This window comes from Lemur catta, chromosome 10 (assembly GCF_020740605.2).
Source record: "Lemur catta isolate mLemCat1 chromosome 10, mLemCat1.pri, whole genome shotgun sequence".
NCBI classification, from domain to species: domain Eukaryota; kingdom Metazoa; phylum Chordata; class Mammalia; order Primates; family Lemuridae; genus Lemur; species Lemur catta.
Window position 1 is genome coordinate 21,093,014 of NC_059137.1, and position 24,943 is coordinate 21,117,956.

Consider the following 24,943-nt stretch of genomic DNA (forward strand, 5'->3'; position numbering starts at 1 on the left):
CCCTGAGGCCAAGGCCAGGATCGGGCAAGTTATAAACAAGTAGGAGTCAGCAAGCCACCTCCCTGCAACCCCTCATCTACAAATTCTAGAAGCAAACCTAAAATGGGGCTATTAGAGTTTTACCCTAGGGGGTCAAAATGTAGAGGACCCAAACATTTTTAAAAATAATTTCTTAATTGTGCAATTGATACATTTGTCACATCTACACATCCTTAAGAAAGAATGGGCTTAGCTCTTAGGTAGCAGAAATAATTAGCTCAAGTGGAAAGCAACCCTCTGGAGCCATGTCAGGAACCACAGGGTCTGTCTGAGAGCGTCTTCCCTGCTGTTTGCTCTGGGATCCAAAATTGCTCTGAGCCTGAACCTTCCATTTTCAGGCCAAGAAACTGATTCCCTGAGGAGCAAAGTGAATTGCTCACAGCTGGGCAAAGGAGGGACTGACAAGAGCAGGGCAGGGCAGTGTGCCAGGGCTGGGGGGGAGGGGGGAGTATGTCATCAGCCTGAGGCCCCGGCCGCCCACTGCCCCCTGTCACCGGATCTCGTGGGCCAGCTCCACACATTTCCAGTGCTCCACCGGCCTCTCATTCAGTTGCAGCACCGTGTCCAGCTGCTGCAGCCCTGCCCGCTCAGCCGGGCCCCCTGCAGGGACAAAGAAAAACCATTCAGGGCCCCCTCAAAGGGCCTGGAGCCCTTTGCTTCCATGGTGACCTTAGACAAGGACGGCCCTTTTTCTCTCCGTTTCTTCATCTGTGAAATGAGGGGCCAAACTTGGCAGCTCTCGAGGGCCTTGCAGGGAGGCACCCTTTGCCCTCACCTCCTCCCTGCCTGCCTCCCCCGGTGCTGGCTCACCTCTCTGCTGTCCTCCTGTCCCCAGGCCCCCTCCTCCTCCCCAGGGCCTCCTACCCCCTTGAGAACCCTCCCCTGCTGCCAGGCTCACACACTTCTCTCGCTCCTACGCCATCCACTGAGCACCACCCCTGTGCAGGCACGGGGACACCCTGATCACTGAGTCCTGGCTTCTGCCCTCAAGATGCTCACTCTGTGATTAAGGGAAATCTTTTGTTTGTGAAAAGTAGGGAAGGAATGACTATTTCAAGGCGCTAATCCGGCTTGGTCTAGGATAAAATACTGATTCCAAGCAGACTTAATAAATGACTTTCATTTTCCCATGCAGCTGTTACTGATATAGGTTTAGTTCCTGTTTAAACTGATTGAAAAACAAAATATAAAAACCTATTTTCATTTTGATAAAAAAAAAAGTGGACATATTTTCATGAACCTCAGTTTCATCTATGGTCATTTAAAAATATTATTCTTTTCATATTGCAAAACCAGGACACTCTGCTCCAGTTTGGGGCTCCCCCTTCTGTTCCAGGCTCTGCTGGCAAAGCCCGGGTGCGCGGCAGGCAAGCAGGGCTGGCCTCCCCCAGCCACTCACTTACCAGAATCCACCGCCTGGACGCGGACAGGAGAGTCGCAGCAGATGGTGAAGCCAAAGCCGTCCTTCCCCCTCGGGATGGTGATCTAGGACACAGCCCTGCCCAGTCACTTGCAGGAGCCAGAAGCTACTGCCCCTGCCCCAAGGTCAGAAAGCCCACAGGCCCCGCCCCAGAGCCACCCTCCTCTCCAAGGGAACTGGAGCCAAGAAGGAACTGGCCAGCCGCTCACCGTCCCTGTCTCGGCCCAGCCATCTTGGGCCCTGGGTTGTGGGCCAAGCGGGAAGGCTGGGAGCTCAGGAGGTAAACCCAAGCCAACACGGGGAGGGCCTGGGATGGACAAGGTCTTGGAAGGGCAAACCTCGCCCTCCTCAGCCCCGGCATCCCCCGCCCTTTATCCAAGGGCCCACCGGCGCTCACGCCTCCACCTTGCCTGTGATCCACTGTGTCGCCTGTGCCTGTGTCTCCCTCCCTTCTTCCCGTCCCACAGAGGCTCACAGCGCATTGGCCCAGGGCTGGCCCTGTGCTGGGGGCCCAAAGACAAAGCCAGCCTGGTCGCTGCCTTCCCAGAGCACAGAGGAGGGGAAACTGGGTCACACTCCCTCAGCCGCAGGCCAAGGGTCGGAGGAAGAGAGTTGGGGTTCTTGGGGCAGTCCGTGGCCAGGGCCTCGAGGCATTCAGTTTCAGTGAGGCTCCCAGGTGAGGGGGAGGGGAGGGCACGGATCGGCCTCCCAGCTGAACCCCAACCGGCCACTGACCTCTCTGTGCCTGTGGAGGCCCATGTGCTTGGTAGGTCCACTACCCCTACCTTCAGAAGTCCCATGAAAGGGCCCTGCTATCTGGATGCTCTTTTCAAACCAGTACACCATTAGTGAGCCCCTACTGCATGCCAGGCTCTGCTGAGGTACAGGCATGAGGCCTTGGTCTCTGGCTCCCTGAGGGGCACGAGGATGCCCAAACCCCTCCAAAGCAAAGCAGGGCACAAAGGCAACAGAGTAAAGCATGAGGACTGTGCTGTGAACAGTCCTTTGTGCTTTGACTTTGGATGCCACACTTCCTAACGGCAGGAACTCAGCCAGGCTAATTTAGTGAGGCCAGCCTGGCCGCATCCTACCCACAGAAGGATGCAGTGTGCAGTGTGACCCACCGGCTCATTCAGGCTGCTAAGGGAACAAAAGTCAGGAAAGGGTTTCAGTGGGGTCCCAAGAGACGCCCTGGAAGAAGCAGGACTTGGAGCGGACCCTGGTGAGGCATGGGGAAGGGTGTCCGAGGCAAATTGAGAAAGAAGCCAGCTCAGCAAGCCTGGAAAAGGTCAAGGGCGACGGCCTTGTCAGAAGACTTCTGCTTCCTTCCTTTGAGGCTTGTCTCTCCGAGGCTGGGCACCTGCATTCACCTGCCAGCCATCCCAAGGGGAGGGAGGAGGCCTGGAGTGACAGAGGCCCTTGGAAGCGGCTGGGGCCCCTGAGGCTCTGCTTCCCACCAGCCCCGGGCCTGGATTCAAAGCAGTTTGTAAAACAGGAAATCTGACAGACAAGGGGAAGGGGGAGGGGGCAGGAAAATACCCCGTTCCCATAAGAATTCTGGGAAAACACGCAGCTAAGACAGGAAGAGGAAAAAAATGGAAAGAAAGAAAGAAAAACAAACCCAGGAGTAAGCGGGCAAAGCTGGAGGAAAGGAGCGACCACTAGTTGCCAGGCCCACCTGAGGCCAGAGAAGATGCCAGGAGGCTGGCCCACCCATGGGACCAGGGGGAATTTTTAGGGGTCTCTCAAGCCACCGCTCAGCCCAGGCAGAAGCTGGGGTCCCAAAGCCTTTCTAGCACTTCCCCAGTCCCGCCCCACCACAGGCCCACAGCCCCTCCTGCCTGGAAAACAAGCGCCAGCAGCCTGGGCTCCGGGTGGGCTGGTTTGGGTAACAGCTCCAGAGTGGAGGCTGGAGAGGAGTGAGCTCCTGGAAGACAGCCTTCCCGCCAGGGTCTGGTCCCCTCGTCTGATCCGGACTGTTGACTAGAGCCCCCTCACCCTGCTGGATGCGAGCCTAAGAAGAGCCGGCCCAGACCGCAGTGCAACCCAGCTGGGGGCTGCGAAGGAGAAGAGGAGGGGGTGTCAGGAAGCTCACTCACCTCCTAGCTCAGAGTGAGGGGCGGACTACACGAAGGAAGCAGAATCATGATCGCTGACCACGCTGAGAGGGTAGTGTCCAAAGAAGGACCTCCCTGCAGCCCTGACGGGAATGCAGGGCTAGTTTTAGGATGCCCATTTTACAGAGAAGGAAATCAAGGCCCAAAGTGATAAGCGGCACCCCCCCCACCCTACCCACCCACCCTCCTGCTCTCAGCCTTCCTCTCTGACCTTGGCCTCTCAAGGTCAGTTGGTGAAAGGGGCAACTTGGTGACTCCTCGTTGGCTCCTGGCAGAGGCTGTCCTTCCTGGGGGTGGTTCTTGCTCTTTCCTGTCCAGGGCAGGAGCTGCCACTGCTCTCAGGCCTCACCCATGCCAGCGCCTCACTTTTGTCCTCCTGCCTGGTTTCTGATCCTCTGCCCTGCCTAGATTTCAACCCGCAACTGCTGCCATGTACCGAACGCTTCCTAGATGTACGTAGCAGGCGCTGAGCCAGGTACTTCATACACGTCATCCCCTTTACTCTCAGACCATCATCACTGGACTTTATATCCCTATTTTACTGACAAGGAGACTGAGGCTCAGAGTGGTAAAGTGACTTGCTCAAGAGCCACAGCCAAAGTGGAACAGAGATAGATTTGAACTCAGGTCTGACAAAAAACTTGGTGCTCTCAAGTCTGTGCTGGTTTCTAACACAGGAGCCGTCCTGAACTCTGAGTCCCAGGGCCCCAGGTCCAGCCCACAATCACGCCTGGCCCCACTCTGACTGCCAGCGTGCCCCAGTCTTCTGGCCCAGAGTCCCAAAGTGACCACGGACTTCCAGACATCTCATCCAGTGCTCTCTCTGCCTCACCACTCTGCCACCCAGAAGCTGGTGTCACAGGGGCTGCTCTATCTGGCTCGGGGAGGGCAGAAAGTGCAGAGTGGGGGCTGCAGGGCAGAACCTGGGACAGGGAGAGCTGGAGGGAAAACACCGGGTCCCCTAGTGGGCAGCTGCCAGACCCTGTCAGAGGAGTCAGGACCCACATTCCAGCGTGGTCATTAAAACAAACAGACGGGCATCTGTATATTTTTTAAATCAGAACGACTTCTGAGGTCCCCTCCAGCTTGGATATCCCTTGCCTTCACTCTCCCTGACTCCATTCCTTTTTCATAAGAAAAAATGCCCCATCACAGTTCCAGAAGAGGCTCTGGGGCTAACAGGATCGTCAGTCCCTACTCTGTCCCCGCTTGCAAGACTGAGGCCGAACCCTCTCAGCGAAGCTAGACTCCAAAGCCAGAGGAATCCTAAGCCACCGCAAGGCATCAGGGCTGTGGAGGAGGACGATCATGTGTACATACACATATACAAAAACATCCTAGCCCGCACACAAGCACACAGCAACACACACGCAGAGGGCAGGCCGGGCGCTGCTGTCCCATCAGAAGTAGGGAAAGTGAGCAAAAATACAAAACCCCCCTCCAGAAACACCCAGCTGCTCAGCAACTAAGGCATCTTCAATCTCAGGCTTGAGATGTCTTTTTTAATCCATACCCCTCCCCAGAGAAAAAGAACAGAAAGTCAGCAAGACAATCTCACCAAGGACATCACATCACCCAGTCAGTGGTTAGGACTATGCACAGAGCTGGGCCTGGTCTGGCCCCACAGAGGGTCGTAGGCCGTGGGTCCAGCTCCTGCCCCCATCCTCCTCCCCAGATCCAAAGGAGCCTGCAGGGAGCAGGGGGAGGCGAGGAAGGGCTCGTGGGGAGAGAAGTCCTGCACAGACGGGCCCCACCCTCTGCCCCCCACATGCCATAGGCTCCCCCCATAGGGCCGAGCACCCACCTGGCGGTAACGGCGCTCCGAACACACCTTGCAGAGCCCATTGAAGCGGTTCATGGCTGCGGGTCCTGCCTCGGCTGCCGCCCCATGAAAACCCAGCTCTCCCCCCAGCAGCGGGAGCCCGCACTGCGCCCGTCAGCCTGGCATGACCGCCCTGGGAAGCCCGCCCCACAGAAGAATGGCAGGAAATCACCTCTCACCTCCCCAAGCCCTGTCTGTGCTGTGTGCCTCTACACGATAAGCCCGAAGGCTTCCTGAAACCTCAGAATGACAAGGAAGAGAGAGAGTTTTATATTAAAATTCCTGTCAACTAGTTAGTATTCCCCCGGCCCGGCGGGGAGAGGGCGCCTTTGTTCTGGCTGCATTCTCCGCCATGGGCCACTTTGTGATTCCAATGTTCTCACAAATACCCCTCACTGGAGGAGACCCAGGCAGAAAACTCGGCAGCTCTATAACAACGCCGCTTCCCCCTGCAAGTCCCAGGGTCCCCAGCAGCAAAGCCAGGGGACTGCCCCGACCTGAAGAATCCAAGGACGCCATGGGGGGCTGCACTTGCAGACTTCCCATCTCAAGACAGGGAACACAAAACATTTAGAGTGTGAGGACCTGCCTGCCACTCAGAAGCTACTTAAAAGTCAGTTTCCCCATCCATGTAAGCGGATCTGGTGCTATGTGTACTGTGAAGTCAAATGTGGAAGCGATTTCCAAATCATCAGCCGATCCAGCCTCCTCAACAAAGAAACTGAGGCCTAGAGAGGTTGGGGTCACATAGCAGGGGAGTGGGGGGCTGGGCCCAGAACTCGGGTCCTGTTTCCTGCCTTGCAGTCCCAGGATGTGTCCAGCAGAGCAGCACATGGTGAGCTCAGCCCTCTTTGCCCATCTCAGAGCCCCCAGGAATCCCACCCACCCACCCACACCCTCCATGACAGAGGGTGTCCCTTGGTCCAGCCCAGCTTTGGTTGCTGTGTGACTGTGGGCAGGTTACCCAGGTTTCTGGGCCTCCATCTCCCCAGCTGCACAATACAGGGCTTGAACAGGTGACCTCTGGGGGGCTCTCCCTAAGCCCCAACCAAGCCTCTGGCGACCACGCCCTCTTTATTGAGTCCTACAGATATCCTTGAGTGCACAAGCTTGGGAAAATCCAATGCACCTCAGAACAAGGCCCCCAGGAGCTCACAGGCTGTGTGCAGAATCCCCCAGGACTTCCCCAAGCCACCAAGAACATTACAGTGTTGGTGTCTGTGTAATTCCCACGGATCACCAGGAGGCTCCCTGGTCACCTTTCTCTCTGTGCTCGGAAAGTACAGAGGGAGGGGAAAAGGTCTTTGCAGTTCCCCACGGAAGCCAGAGGCAGGCTTTTCAACTCCTAAGGAAGCCACAGAAAACAGACCAAACAGCCCTGGCAAGGGACTCTAATTGACAGTTGCAATGCTGTCCAACGCGGTAGGCATGGGACACATGTACAAGGTAAACTGAAATTCATTAAACTAAATAAAAGTTCACATTCAGATCCTCAGGCACACTAGCCACATTTCAAGTGCTCAGTAGTGAAGGCAGCAGGTGGCTACCATACCGGACAGTGCAGCTCTAGACTGTGCGCTCCCTGAGGGCAGGACCTTGGCCTTGTTCACAGCTACATCCCAGCACGGGGCCTGGCCCACATCGGTGGAAATACTTACTGAATGATAAATGAGTGAATGAATTGAGTCAATGAAAGTGAAAATGCTTCGTAAATTGTAATACACCTCTATGTAAGATACTATCATGAAACATATACCCTCCCAGCGAGGTCACAAGCAGGAGGCAGCGTGGCACAGTGCACCTGACAGGCAGCCAGGCTCACTCAGAGCCTGCCTCCGCCACTTGCTGGCTGTGTGGCCACAGAGAGTCTCTGAAATGTCTCTGAACCTTGTGTGTCCCCTCATCTCTAAGACGGGAAAGCAACAACTACCTCAGAGGTGGCAGTGAGGATTAGATAACAACAGCACCTGGCACAGAGGGGCTGATCAGTTGCTGGGAGTGTGTTTTTCCCTCTCTTGGTTGTTAGAGAAAACCACGGGGCACTTGCCATGCCCTGCAAAGAGACAGAATGAATTTTGCAGAATTCTCCCAAAACGCTACGTGAAGAAGGCTCCTCTCCAGACTCAGAGCACTAATGGAGGGAGAACCCACCCGTCTCAGGTTCAGAATCACAGCTGCCCCCGATACCAAGCGGACCTGAGAAGGTGATTCAGCCACAGCACTAGGGGGAGCAGGGGACTGAGGGGGCTTATGGGAAGGGGAGAACTTGGCTTCCAGAAGCCAAAAGTCAGTAAGATCCAGACCCTTCTGTTTCCAGGGTTGGGGCCTGGCTTTCTCCCCACCACTGCCACCATCATGGATAACCTAAGGAAAGCACTTATTTCCTATAATGTGCCTTAGGAAAGCCAAGAATTAATCCTTTCTGAATGCACGGCTTGCTGAGTTTCAAGCACCAAATGTTGATCCTTTAGGGGTTTCCTGGGCCAAGGGACTGACAAGGAGCAGATCAGAGCCCCCAGAGCAATGCCCAGGCTTGTCCCCACATACCTTGAGTTTCTCCCCATTCTCAGTATCCCCACCTCCTGGCATTCTCAGCCGAGGGTCTGGAAGGTGATAGAGCAGAGTCAGAATATAAGGGTCTGCTGGCATACAAGGGTCTATTCCACAAATCACCCAGAAGACAACATCAGGCAAGAGGCCCCTGTGGCTGCCCAGGCCACTCCTGGCCTCCAGGATATGGAGATGCCAGGGGCTCAGGAGCCAGGGCTGCACATGGGAAAGGCAGAGCCGAAGTCCTGAGCCTCAGTGCTCATGGCAGGGCCTAAACGTTCTGCCTGCAGAGGTGGGAACCCCAAAGTCAGTAAGGCAGCCCAGAGGGGATCCCTAAGACACTGGAGCTGGGAAGGAGCCACTGGGGAAGCACCTGAAGCCCAGCCCTCCGTGAGCAAGGGGTGAGGGGAGCTGAACCACGTGGGGTCAGGCCATAACCCTCTCCCAGGAAAGCCCAGTCAGACAAATAAATGTGGCTGCCTGCAGCCTGCATTCTAGCAGGTGCTCATGAGAAGCCCCTGCACCCTGCAGCCTGACAGAAGCCTGGAGTGGCAGGGGTCACCAAACACAGGGCCTGATGCTACCATGCAGGAAGGGAGGGAGCGGGGAGGTCTTGGGAAAGGAAGCTGAAGGGGATGTACATGCATCTCTCAGCGGCCGCAGTCGCCGCCTGGCCACCTTCAGGTGCTTGGTCCGGCCCAGGTCCTCCCCAAGAAGGTAGTACCAGCCACTGATCTCCTGTCACGAGAGAAGAAATGACATGCTCAGAAAGGAGGCATAGGGCACAAGTCAGACAGCCACCAATCACCCTCAAAACGTAGCAGCTGGACACTCTCCCGCAGGAGAGACAGACACTCAAGCCTCCTTGCCCCAAGGCTGCTGCACCTGCTACACCTGCACCTCCAGGAAGCCTCCCCTGAGGCTCCGGGTGGAGCTGGCTCTCCCCTCTGCCAACCGCTGGCAGCCTCTTATCCCTGGCGGACACCATCTACTTGCCTTCCTGCCTCCCCCACTAGGCTGTGCACAGGCTCTCTGATGTGCCTAGCACTAGGCTGGCATACAGTAGGAGCCAAATAAATGTTTGAGAGAACAGAGGGGAGGGAGTGAAAGAGGGATGGAGAAGCCAAAAAGTGGGCATCCTGAGGCTCCTGAGCAGTCTCCAGGGGGACGGCTTTTCCCAAGGGAACGAAGCCGGGGCTGTGGACGAGAGATCATTGGGACCCACGTGCAGGACAGAGGGTCCTCACATCTGCCCCAGACTGCACTTCTAGACTCAAAGCTGGTGGCAGGGCCATGCAGCAGGCCACCAAGGACATTTTCAGGGACATGCGAAAGGAGTGGCTCCCTTCCCTGCTCACCATCCTCCAGTTTGGGGGTGCAGTGCAGAGTAGAGATGGATAAGGGACCGGTGACCCAGCAGGAGGGGTCTCTAGCTCCCAGAGTCCTCACCCAGCCTAAATGAAAGCTCCACAGAGGATGGTGCTGCTCGCTTTTTCTCTGCTAGACCCAGAAATATCAGACCTGGTAGACAGATCAAGAGCTCCCTGGAGTGGGCCCCAAGAAGCACCTGGGCCTCCTCTTCCAGGGCAGGCCCAGGAGTGCTCTGGGCCCCAAGGGACCTGCTAGTGTCCTTAACAGCAGACCCCAGACTCAGAACTTCCTGGGAGGACTTGGGGCTGCCTAACAACTGCTCTCCTGCAAGACAAACCTAAAAGGGGACCCAAACCCTCAGCTCAGCAGGTGACACAGTGCTGCTATTCAGGCCACTGGGCACCTGTCTCAGTAGGGCACCATCTCATAGACAGAAGCCTCACCCAAGGGCTTCCAGACAAAGCCTACCTGTACCAGCCCTGGCCCAGGTGGGATGACCCTGCCAGAAGCTTCCCTACGACCCACCTTGTCCGGAGTCAGAAGGGACTTCACCCCAAAGCTCATGCAGCCGATGAGTCCACCCTGTCTGGGAGATCAACAGAGGTTTGAGTCAGCACTTTTTGTTGGGCTATATGGGGAGGTTGATTATCACGTATAATATATGTTTACCTGATGCACTGTGATTTACAAAGCATTTTTACATGCATCGTCTCGTTTGATCCTTCTGACTTTGTGAGTATAGAGGCATTACCATCTCCATTTTATAGAGGAAAAACTGGAGGCCCAGAGTTGGCTCCCCCACTAGGTCACAGGACTAGTTAGTAGTCAGGTTGGGGGCTTGGGGAAGACTCAGGCCTCCCAGGCCTTGGTGCGGCACCCCTCCACAGACCTCAGAGGCCCGGAACTACTTCGCGGGTTTTAGCTGCTCTGGTGCTGGGTAGATCTGAAGAGAACCTCAGCTGCCCCATCAGTTGGTGGTGCTCAGTAGAGAAGAAAAGTTATGGGACCTCAAGCTCAAGAAGCTTTGTGTCAGGCCCAGGCAGGACCCGGGCAGTTCTTAGATGGCTCCGGATCAAGGTCCAAACCAACCTGACACACAAAGTCACTGTGACCAATCTGACCTGCCTGCCAGCAGGGCAGGTAGGCATGAGCCAGGGTCGGGCCTCGCAAAGAATGCAGACGACGCTGAGGGCTGGGTTTAAACTGGTTAAGAGGAATTCAGAGTTCCTGGAGAACGTCCACTGTTGAACCTCAACATCCAACAGTCAGGGACTGACAAATACTTGGCAGCTTGTAATAGCGATGGCATAGGTTGATATTTATAAAATGCAAAAAATAAGCTTGCTATTGTTAGAGAAAAGGAAGTTTACAAAGCTGTAGTTTAATGAGAAAGACACCCACAAAAGTACTAATAGTGGATGTATCTGGTCGGTGGGATTATTAAGGATTTTTGTTTTCTTCTTTGGGTTTTCACTATTTTCACATTGTCACAGGGACCAAGCACTACTTTTGTAATCGGGGGATAAAACCCAGTATCAATGTACTTTTAATTACTTCTGTGGTACCACACCCAGCTCTAGCCTAACACTAAAGTTTTGTGTATTTTTTTCCTGTTCTCCTCTCCCTTACCACATCCCCAACTTAGACTCCTTCGTGGGTTTGATAACTGTCAATCAAGAAACATCATGGATATTTGGACTACAGCATAACCCTGGTGGTTGGCTACAATATCTGAAGGACCCACGTGGATGAGAGAATTGGCACGTCCCGTAGAAGGCACAATATCAAAGCCAAAGACGGAACAGGCTGCTGGGTGGGTAGTGAACTCCCTGGAGGTGGGCCTCCCGGGAACCTGCTCTAAGGGGGCCTGTGCTAGGGCAGTGGTTCCAACCGAAGTCTGTCACAGGACCCCTCGAACAGCCTGTCTGAGATCTGTGCTCAGCTCTCCAGGGGATCCTGCAGGGGACCCACCAATGCCTGCCCCAGCCGAAGACCGGTGGTCTAGAAGGGCTCTATAAACACATACTGCTTGGATTCTCCAGAAAGGGTGGCAGCTCACCACCTGACAGTCCTAAGCAAAACACAACTAGCTTCTCAAAGGCAGCCAAGCTGAGTGAGGGGTGAGGATGCAGAATGCTGGGGGCTGGTTCTCAAAACCGGTCCACCTGCCTGCAAATCCACCCTCCGACTCACATCCGCGGGGCTGAGGCCTGTACGTCTGGCTGTCTCTCAACAGCTGCTCTCACTCTACCACTCCCCCTGCTCCCATTTCCTCAGCCTTGGTTCCATCTGCCCCCCTCTCCCTTGCCCCTCTCATCATACAAGGCCATGTTAATAATCTATTCAAACAGGACAGTGCAGTCACCCCAATAAAGCGACCCTTCCACACGTTCCTCCCCAGCCCACTGTCAAAACCAAATCTCCTTCCTCTTGGGAAGTGGCCAAGTCAGCACTGACAGGAGGCAGCTGCAGTGACCATCATAAGGAGAAGACACTAACCTGAGCTGCCATTCCAGAAAAGCTGTGTCAAGATTTTGCCAAAGTCCTCATGCTGATTTAATTTTGTCAACACATTCACCTGGTATCTAGGTACCCACACTGCCTTGCTGTACACTTTTCTTTTAACTGGGTATGGCTGAAACTTTCTAAACCTTCAGGCCGATGCAATACCTTGGCTGCCTCTCCCTGCTCTTCAACAAGTGGAATTGTCATTCCTTGGTGCTTAGAGAATGTTAAATGGTTAATAGCCTCCCTTGAGCTTCGCTTCCTGCTAAGGGGCCTCCAATGATTTCACGATAATTCAGCCAGAGTAAATTGTCACAATTAATGTCCATAAGCAGGAACCTCTAAGTGTTCTTCAATTAGCTATTTCTTAAGCCTGCTTTTGAAAAACCTTTAGAGGAAGAAAGATTTCTTTTACAAGCAACTTGAGTATGTGGCAATACAGCCATTAGTTTATAAACTTGGGAACTAGCGCTCACCCTCCAAGGTGACTGCCTGAAATTTCACTAGGTGCAATGTCTCCAGAACCAAGCCTTGGTTACTGCTGACTGCCCAGGCCTGAGCTCTGGGCTTGGTGAACCCAGCGAAGGCTTGACAAATGGATAAATCCATCATGCCCATGGTTGGCAGGCACTGGGCAAGGAGCCGCAGTGTTAAGGAAACAAAACAAACATGCAGGCATTTAAATAGCAGTTCAAGACAGCAATACAGGGAATGTCACAAGACAGGGTGAGATTGACAGATGAACAGTGCAGGCAACAAATTCTGAAGGCTTGGGGATGCAAGAGGTAGTTCAGGGCTGAGACGCTTGAATAAAGCCTAATGGCTTGAGCCAGAGAGAATGACAGGAAGAGCATTTTGGGCAGAGGGAACAGCCAGTACAAAGGCTCAGAGGTAACTTCATGCAGCACACATGGAGAATAGTACTGTTTACTTTTGAGCCTAGGGTGGTAGACTCACTGCAAGATGAAAAAATGCATTACTTTTGAGGAAATGTACTTTAATTCTCTCTCAGGGGCCTTATGGGTTACGCCATTTAATCTTAATTTATTTTTAATTTGGTGGCTTAAATTGAACACATATTTTTCCATTCACTCTTTTCCTTAAGCTCGGTATCCATCACTGGTCGCGAGCTTTCAGACATTAGGCCACTGTACTTGGCACTGAGATCTTGTTTATAAAATGGATTAAAGGAGAGAGTACACTTACAGAAAGCAGGACAGTGCAGGGCTCGTAGCAAGCAGATCCTCTGTAAATGTAGCTACTAATAACATAAAATATCATGTTCTTTAATTGTATATACATATATATATGCACTTTTTAACTTAGTACCTAACATTACAATTTTCTCCAAGACTGTTCTCTGGCTACAAATTCTGAAAATGCTATGATTGATACTAGAAGCTTCAGTTTGGCTTTCACCATATCATCAAACAGAACTTTTAAATAGCTTAGTTCCATGTTCAATGATATTGAGGAATTACTATTAATTTTTAAGTGGGAAAATGTCATCACAGTTATTTTTTTAAAAGTCATCTTTGAGAAAGATATACTGACGAAATGAGATGATGTCTGGGATGTGCTTTAAAATAATTCACTGGAGGAGAGGAAAGTAGGCGGGGCATAGCTGGAATAAGATTGGCCAGATATTGATAATTCATGAAACCGGGCTATGGGTCTACGAGGCTTTATTATATGATACTTCTACCTTTGCATTCATTTGAAAATGTCTACAATTTAAAAAAAAACTCACAGAAACTTGAAACTTAAAGAAAGCTTAGAAATCACTGCATTTTACAGACAAGGAAACGGAGGCCCAGAGCAGGGGAGGGACTGACCCGTGAACTCACGGCAAGTCACAGCTAAGCCAAAACCTGCTGCTCTGAGGCCTGGTTCTCCTCAGCTCCCACCGTGATCACCCTGATGAGCTGGAATCATCCAGGCCTTCCCCAGAACGTCTTTGTAGATCGTCTTCTGTCTCTAATACAAGTTTACAGCCATCACTGGAAGGATCGTGAGAATTTGTGGCATAGATGCTTCCCTTTTATTGTCTATAGGTCAAAATGTGACCACCACACATTTGGCTGAATGATTTATAGAAAACTACATGATAAACACTAAGAAAAGCAGCACGAGGCCTGGAGAGCAGGCGTACTGACACATTAGAAGTACAGCTTTGGAGACATTTATAACCCATGTGAGGCAGTCAAGTGTGCTGTAATGCGGTCACAGTTACTGAGTACACAGGCTTGGTGCCAGGCTGCCTGGATTTCTTGTTTTCACTGCATCCTAGCTGTGTTACCTTGGGCAAGTTACATAACATCTCTGTGCCTGTTTCCTCACCTGTAAAAGAGCAAAAATAATAATAATATCTACCTAATGTGGTGGTGCAAGTCTTCATTAGAAAATGCACGGCATGTGCTTACATTAATGTCCACACATAGTAAGTGCTTAATAAATATGAGCTGTTATAAAACCTCAAGCAAGTTCAAGGCTTAGCCTTCCTAAGCCTCAGTTTTCTGTTCTCTGAAGAGAGGGACAATAATAACTCCTACCTCTCAGGGTTATTATGAGGATAAAATGAGATAATGTATGTAAAGTGCTTGGCACAGAGAAGAGTTCAGTAAATGCTGGTTTCCTTCCTTCCGTAATTGTCTTTCATGTTGATAAGTTGAATGTCCGTCCTTCAGAGAAGCACAATTTGATTTGAGAGTGTTCAGCAGAGCCGAAGTTTCCTGCAGTCGCTCTGTCTGCCTCCTCCAAGTCAGAGGCCTTCTCGTTCAGAACGGATCAATACAGGGGAGGGTGCATGGAGAGCACACAGAGGCTGCGCTGGCCCCCCGCGGTGCTGACCGCTTGGCAGGGCCCTGTCCTCCGCGGGCAGGCCTGTCTGAGCCTGCTCCGTCCCTCTTGAGCTTTGGGCTGGGGCTGGGACCATGAGTTTGGCTGTGGTTTGTTTAACAAGGAATCTCACTTTCCCAAAATAGGCAACAAGTGAAGACACTGCCCGGGTCACGCTGACTCACTTTCCCCGGCCTCACTTTCTTTCCTGAAAGCTGTGATGCACATGACCGGCTCCTTCCCCAGCAGCTCTGCCCCTTCAGTCTGTTCTCCAGGGAAGGAAGATCATGCTGGAACACGTGGCTCCTCCCATAGCTTGAGGTCTGCTTCCATCCAGCGGGCTTGCAGGATGCCCGCCACCTCTCTGACGCTCCTCTGCGGTCTCCTTCAGGGCTTTCCCTTCATTTGCCTGTCCCTTCGAAGACAGGATTCTGACCCCTGGTCCCTGATATTCAATGCTCTTCCTGGGTGGTCTCACCTGCTCAGAATTTCAGCCACTGCCTGTTGTAGTCACGGCTTCCACGTCTCTACCACTGGCACAGACCTCTCTCCCTCCGAGCTCCAGGTTGGTAAGAGCAAGCCCTCCCACACAGTGCTCACCTGGCTGCTCTGCGGGCACCTGTATGCCAAACTGCATGCCAAGCTGATTCACCTTCCCCTCCAGTACATTGTCTTAGTTGGGGACACTGCCAGCCACCCAGGAGTTACCCTTGACTTCTCCCACTGCTCTCACAGCCAAATCACTGCTAAGTACTATCGATTTAATCTCCTAAATATGGCCTTAGTCTGCTTCCTTCTTCTCTGGCCCCAAAGCCTCTCTCTTATCCCAACCCTCCAAAGACCTAGCACAGTGATAGATCCAGAATGTGCATCTGTTATTCCTGGCTCGACACCCTTCAGTATCTCCCAGTGGCCAAACCGATGCCTGAACACCAAAGTGGCTGCATAGGGTTCACCCAGCGAACGTGTTTAAATGCAGATTCCTCAGCCTGGCCTATGAAGATTTAGATTTAATCAATCTGATGTGGCACTTGGGGACCTGTGTTTCTCACAAGCATCCCAGGTGGGATTCTGATGCATATTGAGGATTAGGAACCAATTCCCTTAGGAGAAAGCCCACTCCAAATAGAACCTACAGGATCATTTGATTTGGCTTATGCCAAAGTCTTCATCTAATTTTTAGCCAGTTCCTACTTTGAACTTGAGCCTCCAGCAACACCAGTGAGGTTGGAGATCCCTCCTCCCTCCACCCCTGCTCTGCTCTGCCCTCTCTACTCCACTGGCTCTTTCTTCTGTCATTTGCTTGTGCACCCATGAGGCAGTACAGTGTCGAGAATAAGGACTCTAGGGTCCAACTGCCTGGGTTCCCATCCTAACTCTACTGTTCACTGGCTGTGTGACCTTAGTCAAGTTCGTAGCCTTTCTTAGCTTCAGTTTTCTCTTCTGAAAACTTAGGACAAAACCACACTCTTCTTAGAGTTGTAAGAATCAAATGAGATAATGCATTGCTAACCCCTGGCTCAAGGTCAGCACCCAGTAAATGATTGCTCTTGTTATTAATGTGACATTCCCCTCCTCACTCACACCCCCAAGTCTCTATTGGTGAGAGCAGGACAGTTTCTCATGTCCCTAGCACCTAGAATGTTCTTGCTACATTAGTACCTAGGAAATGGTAGCTGGATGAATGGATGAGGTCTATAGTACCATGAGCACCACTCTATGATAAAAAGTAGACACTCTAATAAAAGAAAATCCCTGCATTTTGAAGGCTGAATAAGGCCCACCTTTAAAAAGCACACTAGCTAATGAAATGTAGGGTGCTAAAAAACATCAACCTAAAAATATTTTCCAGGTCTAAGAGAGTAAGTTGAGCTGATTTTAAGTCACCATATAGTTCTGATTGCTCAACAAATGTTACTGGCCACAGGGTCTCCCAGATTCCTTATGCTGCACCAGCTAAATAAGCCACTGCTGTTCACAGTGGGCCATGACAGTCATTTGCTGTCACTTAGCAGCCAATTCGCAGGCTCCCCTACCCAACACCCACCTCCTGCTCTGTACCAACCGCCATCACTAATGACCACATCTGCCCTCCTGTGCCGTGCACTGCCTGCAAGATCAGCCTGTTTGGATTCTCCTACACGAAACTTCTGTTCCCCCTAAACTGGCGTCCTCACAGCAGTCTGAGCCCACAGTGCATATTCCTACCTCCTTGCCTTTGCTCGTGCTGTGCTCTGCCTGGAATCCCTTTCCAACCTTCCCTCCTTGTCTTATTCTTAATCTCTCCCTAAATTCAAAATCCCACTTTTTCCATGAAGCCCTCCTTGATCATCTCAGCCCACAGTGAACTCTCCCTCTTCCCACACTTAACTGTCCTTATTACTCATTTCATTCCTAAAGGAACCAATAGTTATTAAACATCTATGTGCTAGGCACTACGTACAGTGGTTACTAAGAGAGAAACAGGCCAGCTTTTCACGGTCCATAGAGTCCTGTGGAACTGAGCATGTGCACATTGTTACTGTAACTTATCTCCATGTGCCTGGTGTCCCTGCCCAAACAGTGGGCACCTGGAGGGCAGAAGCCACGTGTACACTGGTTGGCAGCCCCAGTGGCCCACACAGTGCTTTGTTGCTACCAAGAACTCAGCAAATGCTCACTGATAACACAGCCCTTGGCATCACCTGGAGTGATGGGGACTTAGGGGCGGCAGCCTCTCCAGTTTGGTGCTGCCACTGCCACTCATTTATCCAGCAAGCACTAACTGAGGCCCTGCGGTGTGCTGGCTGCCACCCCATCCCAGAACAGTCTCCCTCCAGCTCGGCAGTGCTCCTCACCTGGACTCACTGGCCCTGTTCCACACGGCAACCAGAAGACGCTTCTGGTCATCCTCCTCTTGGACGGGACTGCAAAGCAAATCAGACGATCAGGGTGTCCGCGGGGCTGAGCTCCAGGCCAGACCCCTGGAGTCAGTCATAATTCCAAAAATTTAGAAATAACCTAAACAGCTGGGTAAATAGACTATGGTACAAATAGTGTGAGAGATGCGTACTCACTTGCATAAAAGAGTTTACATTACGTTAAGGACAAAAAGGAGATTACAATACACTATTATAAAACAATTCCATTTTTGTAAACACACACACACACACACACACACACACACACACACAGACATACACACCCACACAAGTTAAAGGATCTGAAAAGAAATACAGCAAGGCAGCTCTGTCTGTGAGTAGCAAGGCTAGGAGTGTTTTTTATTTTCTTCTTTTCACTTATCTATATTTTCTGTTTTTCTATAATAAGCAAAATTACTTTGTATAGTGAGAGAAAAACCAAAATATTATTGTTAATTTTCACTAATAGGAAAATATAAAATGTCCATTACCTTCCCATTGGCCCCAGAGTTCAGAGATGGGGAAAGAAATAATAATAATAACCACAGCAGCTGCCACTCTGTCGGGTGCTGGGTTACAGGGTCCCATTTACAGCTCACAGTGCTCGGAGGTTGGTGCTATTATTAGCCCCATTTTACAAATAAGGAAGCCGAGGCTCAGAGAGGTTAGCAAGTTTAAATAAAAAGGGGGGCAGGGAGGCAAAACATCCTTCAGCTTGGAAAATTCCTTCTGCTAGAGGAGAAAGCCCGGCCCGAGGCACACTGGGAAGCTGCCTACTCTTTCCAGGGGCTGCCAGCCCCAGGCTGGGCATTTCAGCTGTGAGAACCGGCCCAGCAATACCTTATCACCGCGGACCTCACTGCTAGGCCCGCTGCCAGGGATGCAAGGACACCAGTGAATGGGAAAACAAAGACATCCTTTAGAAGTCACTGTTTTTCTGCTTAGATCTAGTTCTAGATTTGGCAAACAGGGCTGTTTCCAGATAAGCACTCCTTCCCTCTCCTCTCTAGGCCCCGGCTGCACCGCTCTTACAAGAAAAAGTGCTCATGGAAAGCTGGGTCTCTGCAGTTTGGAACGGTCCGCGTCTTCTGACGGTGGATTCGATTATCTTCTGGGATCAAAGACATCTTGAATTGGAGAAAAAGTAAGCATTAGCTCATCTCAGGGCCATGTAATCACCTAAGCCCAGCAGCTGACCCTGCACATCTCCAAGTTAAAGGCCTCCTAGTCCTTCAAATCAGCCTGTGCAGAGGACAAAATGGAGCCCCCGTCAGATGCTGGAAAGGAACAAGGAGCCCAGGGCCAGAGGCATTGCAGTCAGATGCCAGGACAGGGCCTCAGGGTGGGAGGTGCCAAGGAGGCGGCCATGGCCCAGCCAGAGATGGGATACAACTTTGTCATCTCTGCTCTCCCTCCAAGCAGAGTGGTGTCTCGAAAAGCAAAAGGCCTCCTCTCTTCCACATTCCCAGCAGCTGCTGAGTGCTCCCTTCACAAGAGCTCCAGGTCAGCCTCCTGCTAAGCCCCTAAACCCATGCTCTGGCCCCAATGCTGCTCTTCCCCTGCCTCAGGGACCCCCTACCCCCCCACATCTCCCCCGCCCCCCCCGCTCCCAATCAAGCCCTTGCCCACAGGGGCCTCTGACCTGCCCAAGGGTTTCAGGAGGAATGCTGAGGGGCGCATCAAGGCCTGCACCTTACACCCCAGCTGCCACTCTCCAGGAGGCCTGGCCTTTGGCTCTTGCTGGAAGTAGATCCCTGCCCCCGCAGGGCCTCTGGTTCCATGGCAAGGGCCTAACCCAGAAGGATTTTCCAGCCCTCTGGGACACTCCCTCTACTCTACTGCCCAAACCTGACCATCCCACCTCTAGTTTTGGGAGGAAGGCGGCGAAGATATTGCTTTTCACAAGAATGGTTGGGATTGTCTGTGGATATCAGTCATCTACACACTCACTGTGCCCACCTATATGGATGACCAAGACCACTCTTAAGATTCTGGCTCTTGCAGAATGCCCTAGGGACCGAGCAAGCCAGGCTAAGGGAAGGGGTCTACCCTAGCACAAGGCCTCATCACTGTGTCTAATAAATGCCTACTGACCAAATGAATGATATGGCAGCCACCACCTCAGATGGCCCCAGGCCCACAAGTATGCTGAGATCTTGGAACTCAGCCCAGTGACATGGCCCCTCCATACCCCCACCCCACCTCCAGCCCCAGCATATACCTTCACATAGGGATCACAGGTGCCAGGCTCTTTGCTTATCAGGCCTTTGCCTTCTATGACTAAAAGAGAATGAAAATGTTGGGGTGGATGAATGGGAATATACATACATGCACACACGTAGACATACACACCCACGTATATTAAGAGATCTGAAAAGAAAGGCATATCTGTGAGTAGTAGAGCTGTAGCCCCTACTACCAGGCCCTTAATCTGCATAACAACCATTGACAACCATTGGATATTAACCCCTCTCTGGTCTAGGCCATTCCCACCCTCTCTCATGCTCTGGCAGCACCCTCACCAAGGCATTACAGAGTGCGTTTGATTCCTGGAATCTTACAGCTGGAAGGTAACTTAAAATTTATTTGAGTCCAACCCCTCATTTAATGGAGAAAATGAGGCTGTGAGGGGAATCCAAAGATAGGAACTTGCCCCAAATCATGGAGCAATGGGAATGACAGATTTAGAATGCATGTCACTTGACTCCCAGTCCAGTGCTCCTTTTAACACACAAGACTGTCTTCCAGGAAGGAAGACGCCAAGCTGGAGGACTTACCATGTGCAGTGAGCACAGGAGCTGTGCTGCAGCTGAGGGACAGTATAGCACAGTAGTCACAAGCTTGGGTTCCAGAGGTGGACAGACCCAGCTGTACCACTTACTAACCATGAGAGCAAGAGAGAGTTGCTTTGCCTCTCTGAGACGGAATTTACCATTTTTGGTGGGTTAGTGATAATAATATGCATTTCACACGGCAGTTGGGCCAATTAAATGAGATAATGTGTAGAGTGCTTGACAAGTATTATAACTGCTCAACAAATGTTTGCTAAAGAAAAAAATAATAAATAGAGGCAAAAGATAGGCATAGGGTGGATGCAGGTGTGGTTATGAAAGCAGGCATTGCCCATTTGCCTGAGGACTATAGAAATCAGACAACAGCCCTGAGAGAACTGAGCCTCTTTTCTATTTTCCTTTATGTTTGGTTTTGATTGAGCCCAAGGTTCGGCTCAGACAGAGCTCCCAGTAGTCTGAGGTGTGAGGCCTGGGGAGCCAAAGGAAGAAGTGGGGGCAGGCTGGAAGGGTTGAAGGGCCTGAGACTGGGGTGAAGCCAAAGCAAACTGTGCAGGACAAATGGAGTGGTGGAGGCCAAGATGCATTTTGCAAAAACTGTTTGCACAGCTGGAGTCAGGCCCTGGCAGGCAAAGAACACCCTTCTGCTGGTCCTTGGGAACTTCACCTTGGGCCCCCCACAGCCAAGACCAGAGGACTCCAGGCGCCTGCTGGTCTACTCTGCCCGGTATCCTGGTTACTGTTCCTGCCTGCATCCCTCCCCTCGAGGGTGTAGTTCTCCAGGGCAGGATCCAGGCCTGATGACCTCCTGGGTCTCTCTGGCCACCAGTTGCGGTGAGGCAGACCTGGCCCCTGCCCTTGCTGCATTGCCAGTCTGGTGGAAAGACCAGTCACAGGGAAGCACAGTGTAGTCAGGGCTGTGGTGAAGATACAAAGGAGGAAGCAATAAACCCAGCCCAGGCAGGTAGGTTGAGGGTGGCGGGGTGGGCAGTGATTCCTGGAGGGGGAAATATAAGGCAAAATGAGCCTTTCTTCCTGACTCTTAATGATAAGGCAGGCATATTTCCTGCAAAATCAAAGTGAAGGAGAGTTATTTTTCAAAAGGAGTTCAAAAAAGAAGGAAGATTATTCTAAACACATTGAATAGTGGGTGCAAAGGCACTGAGGCACGAGCAAGCAGATGCATTCAAGGGATGCAAGTAGCTGGACAGAAAGGGGGTGCAGGGCACCTTTAGCAGCAAGAGTCAGGGAGGCTGGAGAGACAGGCAGGGCCTTTGGGTCTAAACAGAAGAGTGCAGGCAGTGGGGCCATGACAGAAGCTCAGTAACTGCGTATGTGCTGAACGGAAGGATAAGCAAATGGGTAAATGGACACATAAAGTACAAAATCCTCCTGTACTGTGCCCCAGTCATGCTGGAAAGCCCTTCAAATGCACCCTGCTCTCTCTGACCCCCAGACCTTCGTACTTGCTGCTCCCCCTACATGAAATGACTGTCCACACACCCATTGCCCGTTCCTCCTTTAGGATGGAGTGTGAACATCACCCCCTTTGTCAGGTCTTCCCCGGCATCCCATCAGCACCACCTACACATGGGTAGGTGCTTCTCCATGGTATCCCCAGCCAATGGTCAATCGTTATTTTGGAAGTTTATGATTTTCTACTTCATTTAACAAACACATATATGGGGTATACTACATGCTCAGCACTGTTCTAAGCACGTTACCAATATTAATTCATTCAATCTTTGTAACAACCTTAAGATAGACACTATTACCACTATCATTTGACATATGAGAAAACTGAGCTTGCTCAAGGCCACTCAGCAAGTGACTATCAGAGCCAGGATTCAGATTCTAGTGGGCTGGCTACAAAGGCTGTGATCTTACCCGTGACACTGCTGCCCGTCAATGAATGAATAAATGAATGAGTGAGAATAGGGAAAGAAAGAAGAAAGGATGGATGAGAGAAGGAAGGAAGGCCAGCAAAGCTCTTCTGTGGCCCTATTCTGCGGGAGCCAAGGATGGTGTTGGGGTGCCTGAGTAGAGCTCTAGCCTGCTGAAGGAAAAGGCCCACTGAGTGGACTCCAGACACAGCCCAGAGGCAGGCCCAGGGCTGCATCTGTAGAAAGAGCCCCAAGTGAAAATCCACTTTTTCCAGTGGACACATGGCAGGATGCTATAGGAACATGAGAAAAGAAGCCTTGGCCCATGGTGACACCACCCCCCAACCCTGGCTCCAGGCGGGAGGCTGAGTGGCCACCCTTCCTTGGTGAGCCTGCACAAGGCCATACTCACTGTGGAGCAGCAGAACCCGGTCCCGGGCTTCAATGGACAGCTTCAGCTGACCTACAAAAACGACAGAAACAAGCTCACCTCAGCTCCCTGTTGGGTGAAAACTGGAGTAAAGGTGACAGGAATGCTCTTTGTTCATGTGAAACCTTTCCAAGACTCCTACAGCCTCTGGTTGGAAGTCATCAGAAGCCACGTGGCTCAGCCTTCTCGCCACCTCAGGAGTCCCTTCTCCAATGCCTCCAACAGGGGGTCCCTCCCCCCGCCTATGCCCTCTGACACTGGGAGCTCACGACTGCACCAGGCAGCCCAGGTGGACGCCAGGGAGCTCTCGCTGTTGGGCAGTTGTCAAACGTCGGTAATGACGCAGGAAGACAGGTACTCTCACACCGTGAGGGTGGAAGTGTAAATGCAGGGTAACTTCTGGCGATAGCTGCACATCCTTCAACCTAGCAATCTCCATTCCAGGTAACAATCATAGACAAAAACTCACGCATGAACACAAAGGCTGACAGTACAGCATTGTTTAATAAAATAAGGAAAAATTGGAAACACCTGAAATGTCCGTCAATACAGAAATAGTTAAGTAAAGCATTTTTAGCTGCACTATGGCATAGTGTGGGCTGTTGCAAAAAATGAGGAGCTCTGTATGACCGGTGTGGGAATAATGTTGAGACAAGGTATTAAAAGGAGCAAGCACACTTCAGAAGAGCAGGTATGGTACGTATCTCTGTGTGTGTGTGTGTGTGTGTGTGTGTGTGTGTGTGTGTGTTCTGAAAGGATGCCAAATTAAAAACAGGGACCACCTCTGGAGAAGAGCCTGGGAACTGGAGGGACGGTGGTCAAGAGGAACTTGAACCTACACTATCGTTGTTATTTCAACAATACGAATATACCCATGCACTATAGGACCTCTGTAATTAAAAAGAAAGGAAAAAGGAAATAAAGAAGGAAAGAGGAGGAAAACAGGAGGGGAGGGGAGGAAGGGAGAAGAAGGAAGGGAGGGAGGAATGCAGCAAGGGAGGAGAAGAGCGAGGAGAGTGGGGTGGGGGAACGTGAAGACAAGAGGAGGACCAAGCCTGGAAAGCAGCAGGGAGCGAGGGGCCGGGTGAGGATTTTTCCCTTGGCTTTTCTCATTTTTATTTAAAGAAAAGAAAAGCAAAGCAAAACTTCAGGTTATCCTCACAGACACCCAGTGGCCTCTAGCAGGGACAGAGAAAAGAGAGGGCCTCGCTCCTCTTCCCCATTGATAGATATTTTTCTCTCGGTCCAATACACTCTCTCTGGAACTTCAAGATGCCAGTGAACTCAGCTCACCCATGGACAGGTGCTAGGGACCCAGGAAGAGCGGGGCAGGGCACACCAACCAGAAAGCCCTTGCATTGCTCCATCTACAACAGCGCTGTCTAGCAGTGCCCTCCCTCTGCTTGGTCACGGCCAGTGGTGGGGAGCTTGCTCCCTGCCCTGGGAGCCCTTTCTCTTTTAAAACAGCTCTGATTGTTCAATGCTCCATCTTTATTGAGCCAACAGTGGCCTCCTAGTAACTTTCATTGACTGGCTCTTGTTCTGCCGTCTCTGGGCTCTCTCCTCTAGACCCGAAGTCTTAAGTCCTTCCACCATTCCTCACAGCACAGTGAAACGCCCTCTCATCATCCCAACTGTTCGTCTCTGGACGTGCCCCATGAAACTGGCATGGTGGCTGGGGCTTGCACTTTGTTGCTGGCTAAAGGAAGGGCAGGCAGGGTTTGGAGAACAGAAAGGAGGGAAGCTTTGTGTCTCATAACTTGCCTGAGTCCACCAACCATTGTGACCTGGCCATCACTTGACCCGCACACTTTCAGTGTTTAAGCTTCAGTGCAAAGTGATTCAGGCTCCAGCAAACCCCGGCCCAGCCCTTCATCCTTCAGAAATCCCTGCAGCTCTCCTGCCCAGGATGCAGCTCTCAGAAGCCCAGGAATCCTGTTCCAGTGCCAGCCCTAACTGCCCTCCTGTCTGTCATGCATGTAAGGTGGAGCTAATCATAGGGGTTCTGGCACCCTCCAAGCTGTGATCAGATAATGCTGGAGTGTCAGCAGGTCCTTGGACGAAAGGCGCCATGAGAATCCATGGTATTATTATCTCAAGGCCCAAGCAATTACCTCATTAGGGCTCCCTAGCGCTGAGAAACCTTATACAAAAACCGTGCCTGATCCAGGGTGGGGCAGGAGAGGGAGGTTTGGAAACAGACAAAGGCCAGCAGTCATGGATGAGATCTCGAAGGCATCTATCTATGTTTAACACCAAACATGTCCCCACTTCCCATG

The 24,943-nt window shown here is 51.6% G+C and overlaps 1 protein-coding gene across 4 annotated transcripts in view; it reads right to left on the minus strand.

Annotated features, from left to right (window-relative positions):
• The window catches only part of RGS3 (regulator of G protein signaling 3), a 117,605-nt gene that overhangs the window by 81,849 nt on the left and 10,813 nt on the right, over positions 1 to 24,943 (minus strand). For 2 of the 4 annotated variants that reach the window (XM_045563558.1, XM_045563560.1), the window contains exons 2-10: positions 22,647 to 22,697; positions 19,784 to 19,842; positions 18,595 to 18,689; positions 17,500 to 17,568; positions 9,845 to 9,905; positions 8,590 to 8,686; positions 7,946 to 8,001; positions 1,443 to 1,524; positions 534 to 639 (exon numbers count right to left, since the gene is read on the minus strand). In XM_045563558.1, coding sequence (XP_045419514.1) covers positions 534 to 639; positions 1,443 to 1,524; positions 7,946 to 8,001; positions 8,590 to 8,686; positions 9,845 to 9,905; positions 17,500 to 17,568; positions 18,595 to 18,689; positions 19,784 to 19,842; positions 22,647 to 22,697 — 676 coding nt within the window. Of the gene's footprint in view, positions 1 to 533; positions 640 to 1,442; positions 1,525 to 5,380; positions 5,679 to 7,945; positions 8,002 to 8,589; positions 8,687 to 9,844; positions 9,906 to 17,499; positions 17,569 to 18,594; positions 18,690 to 19,783; positions 19,843 to 22,646; positions 22,698 to 24,943 lie in introns of those variants that run through there. The other 2 variants (XM_045563559.1, XM_045563567.1) reach the window with 2 other exon arrangements.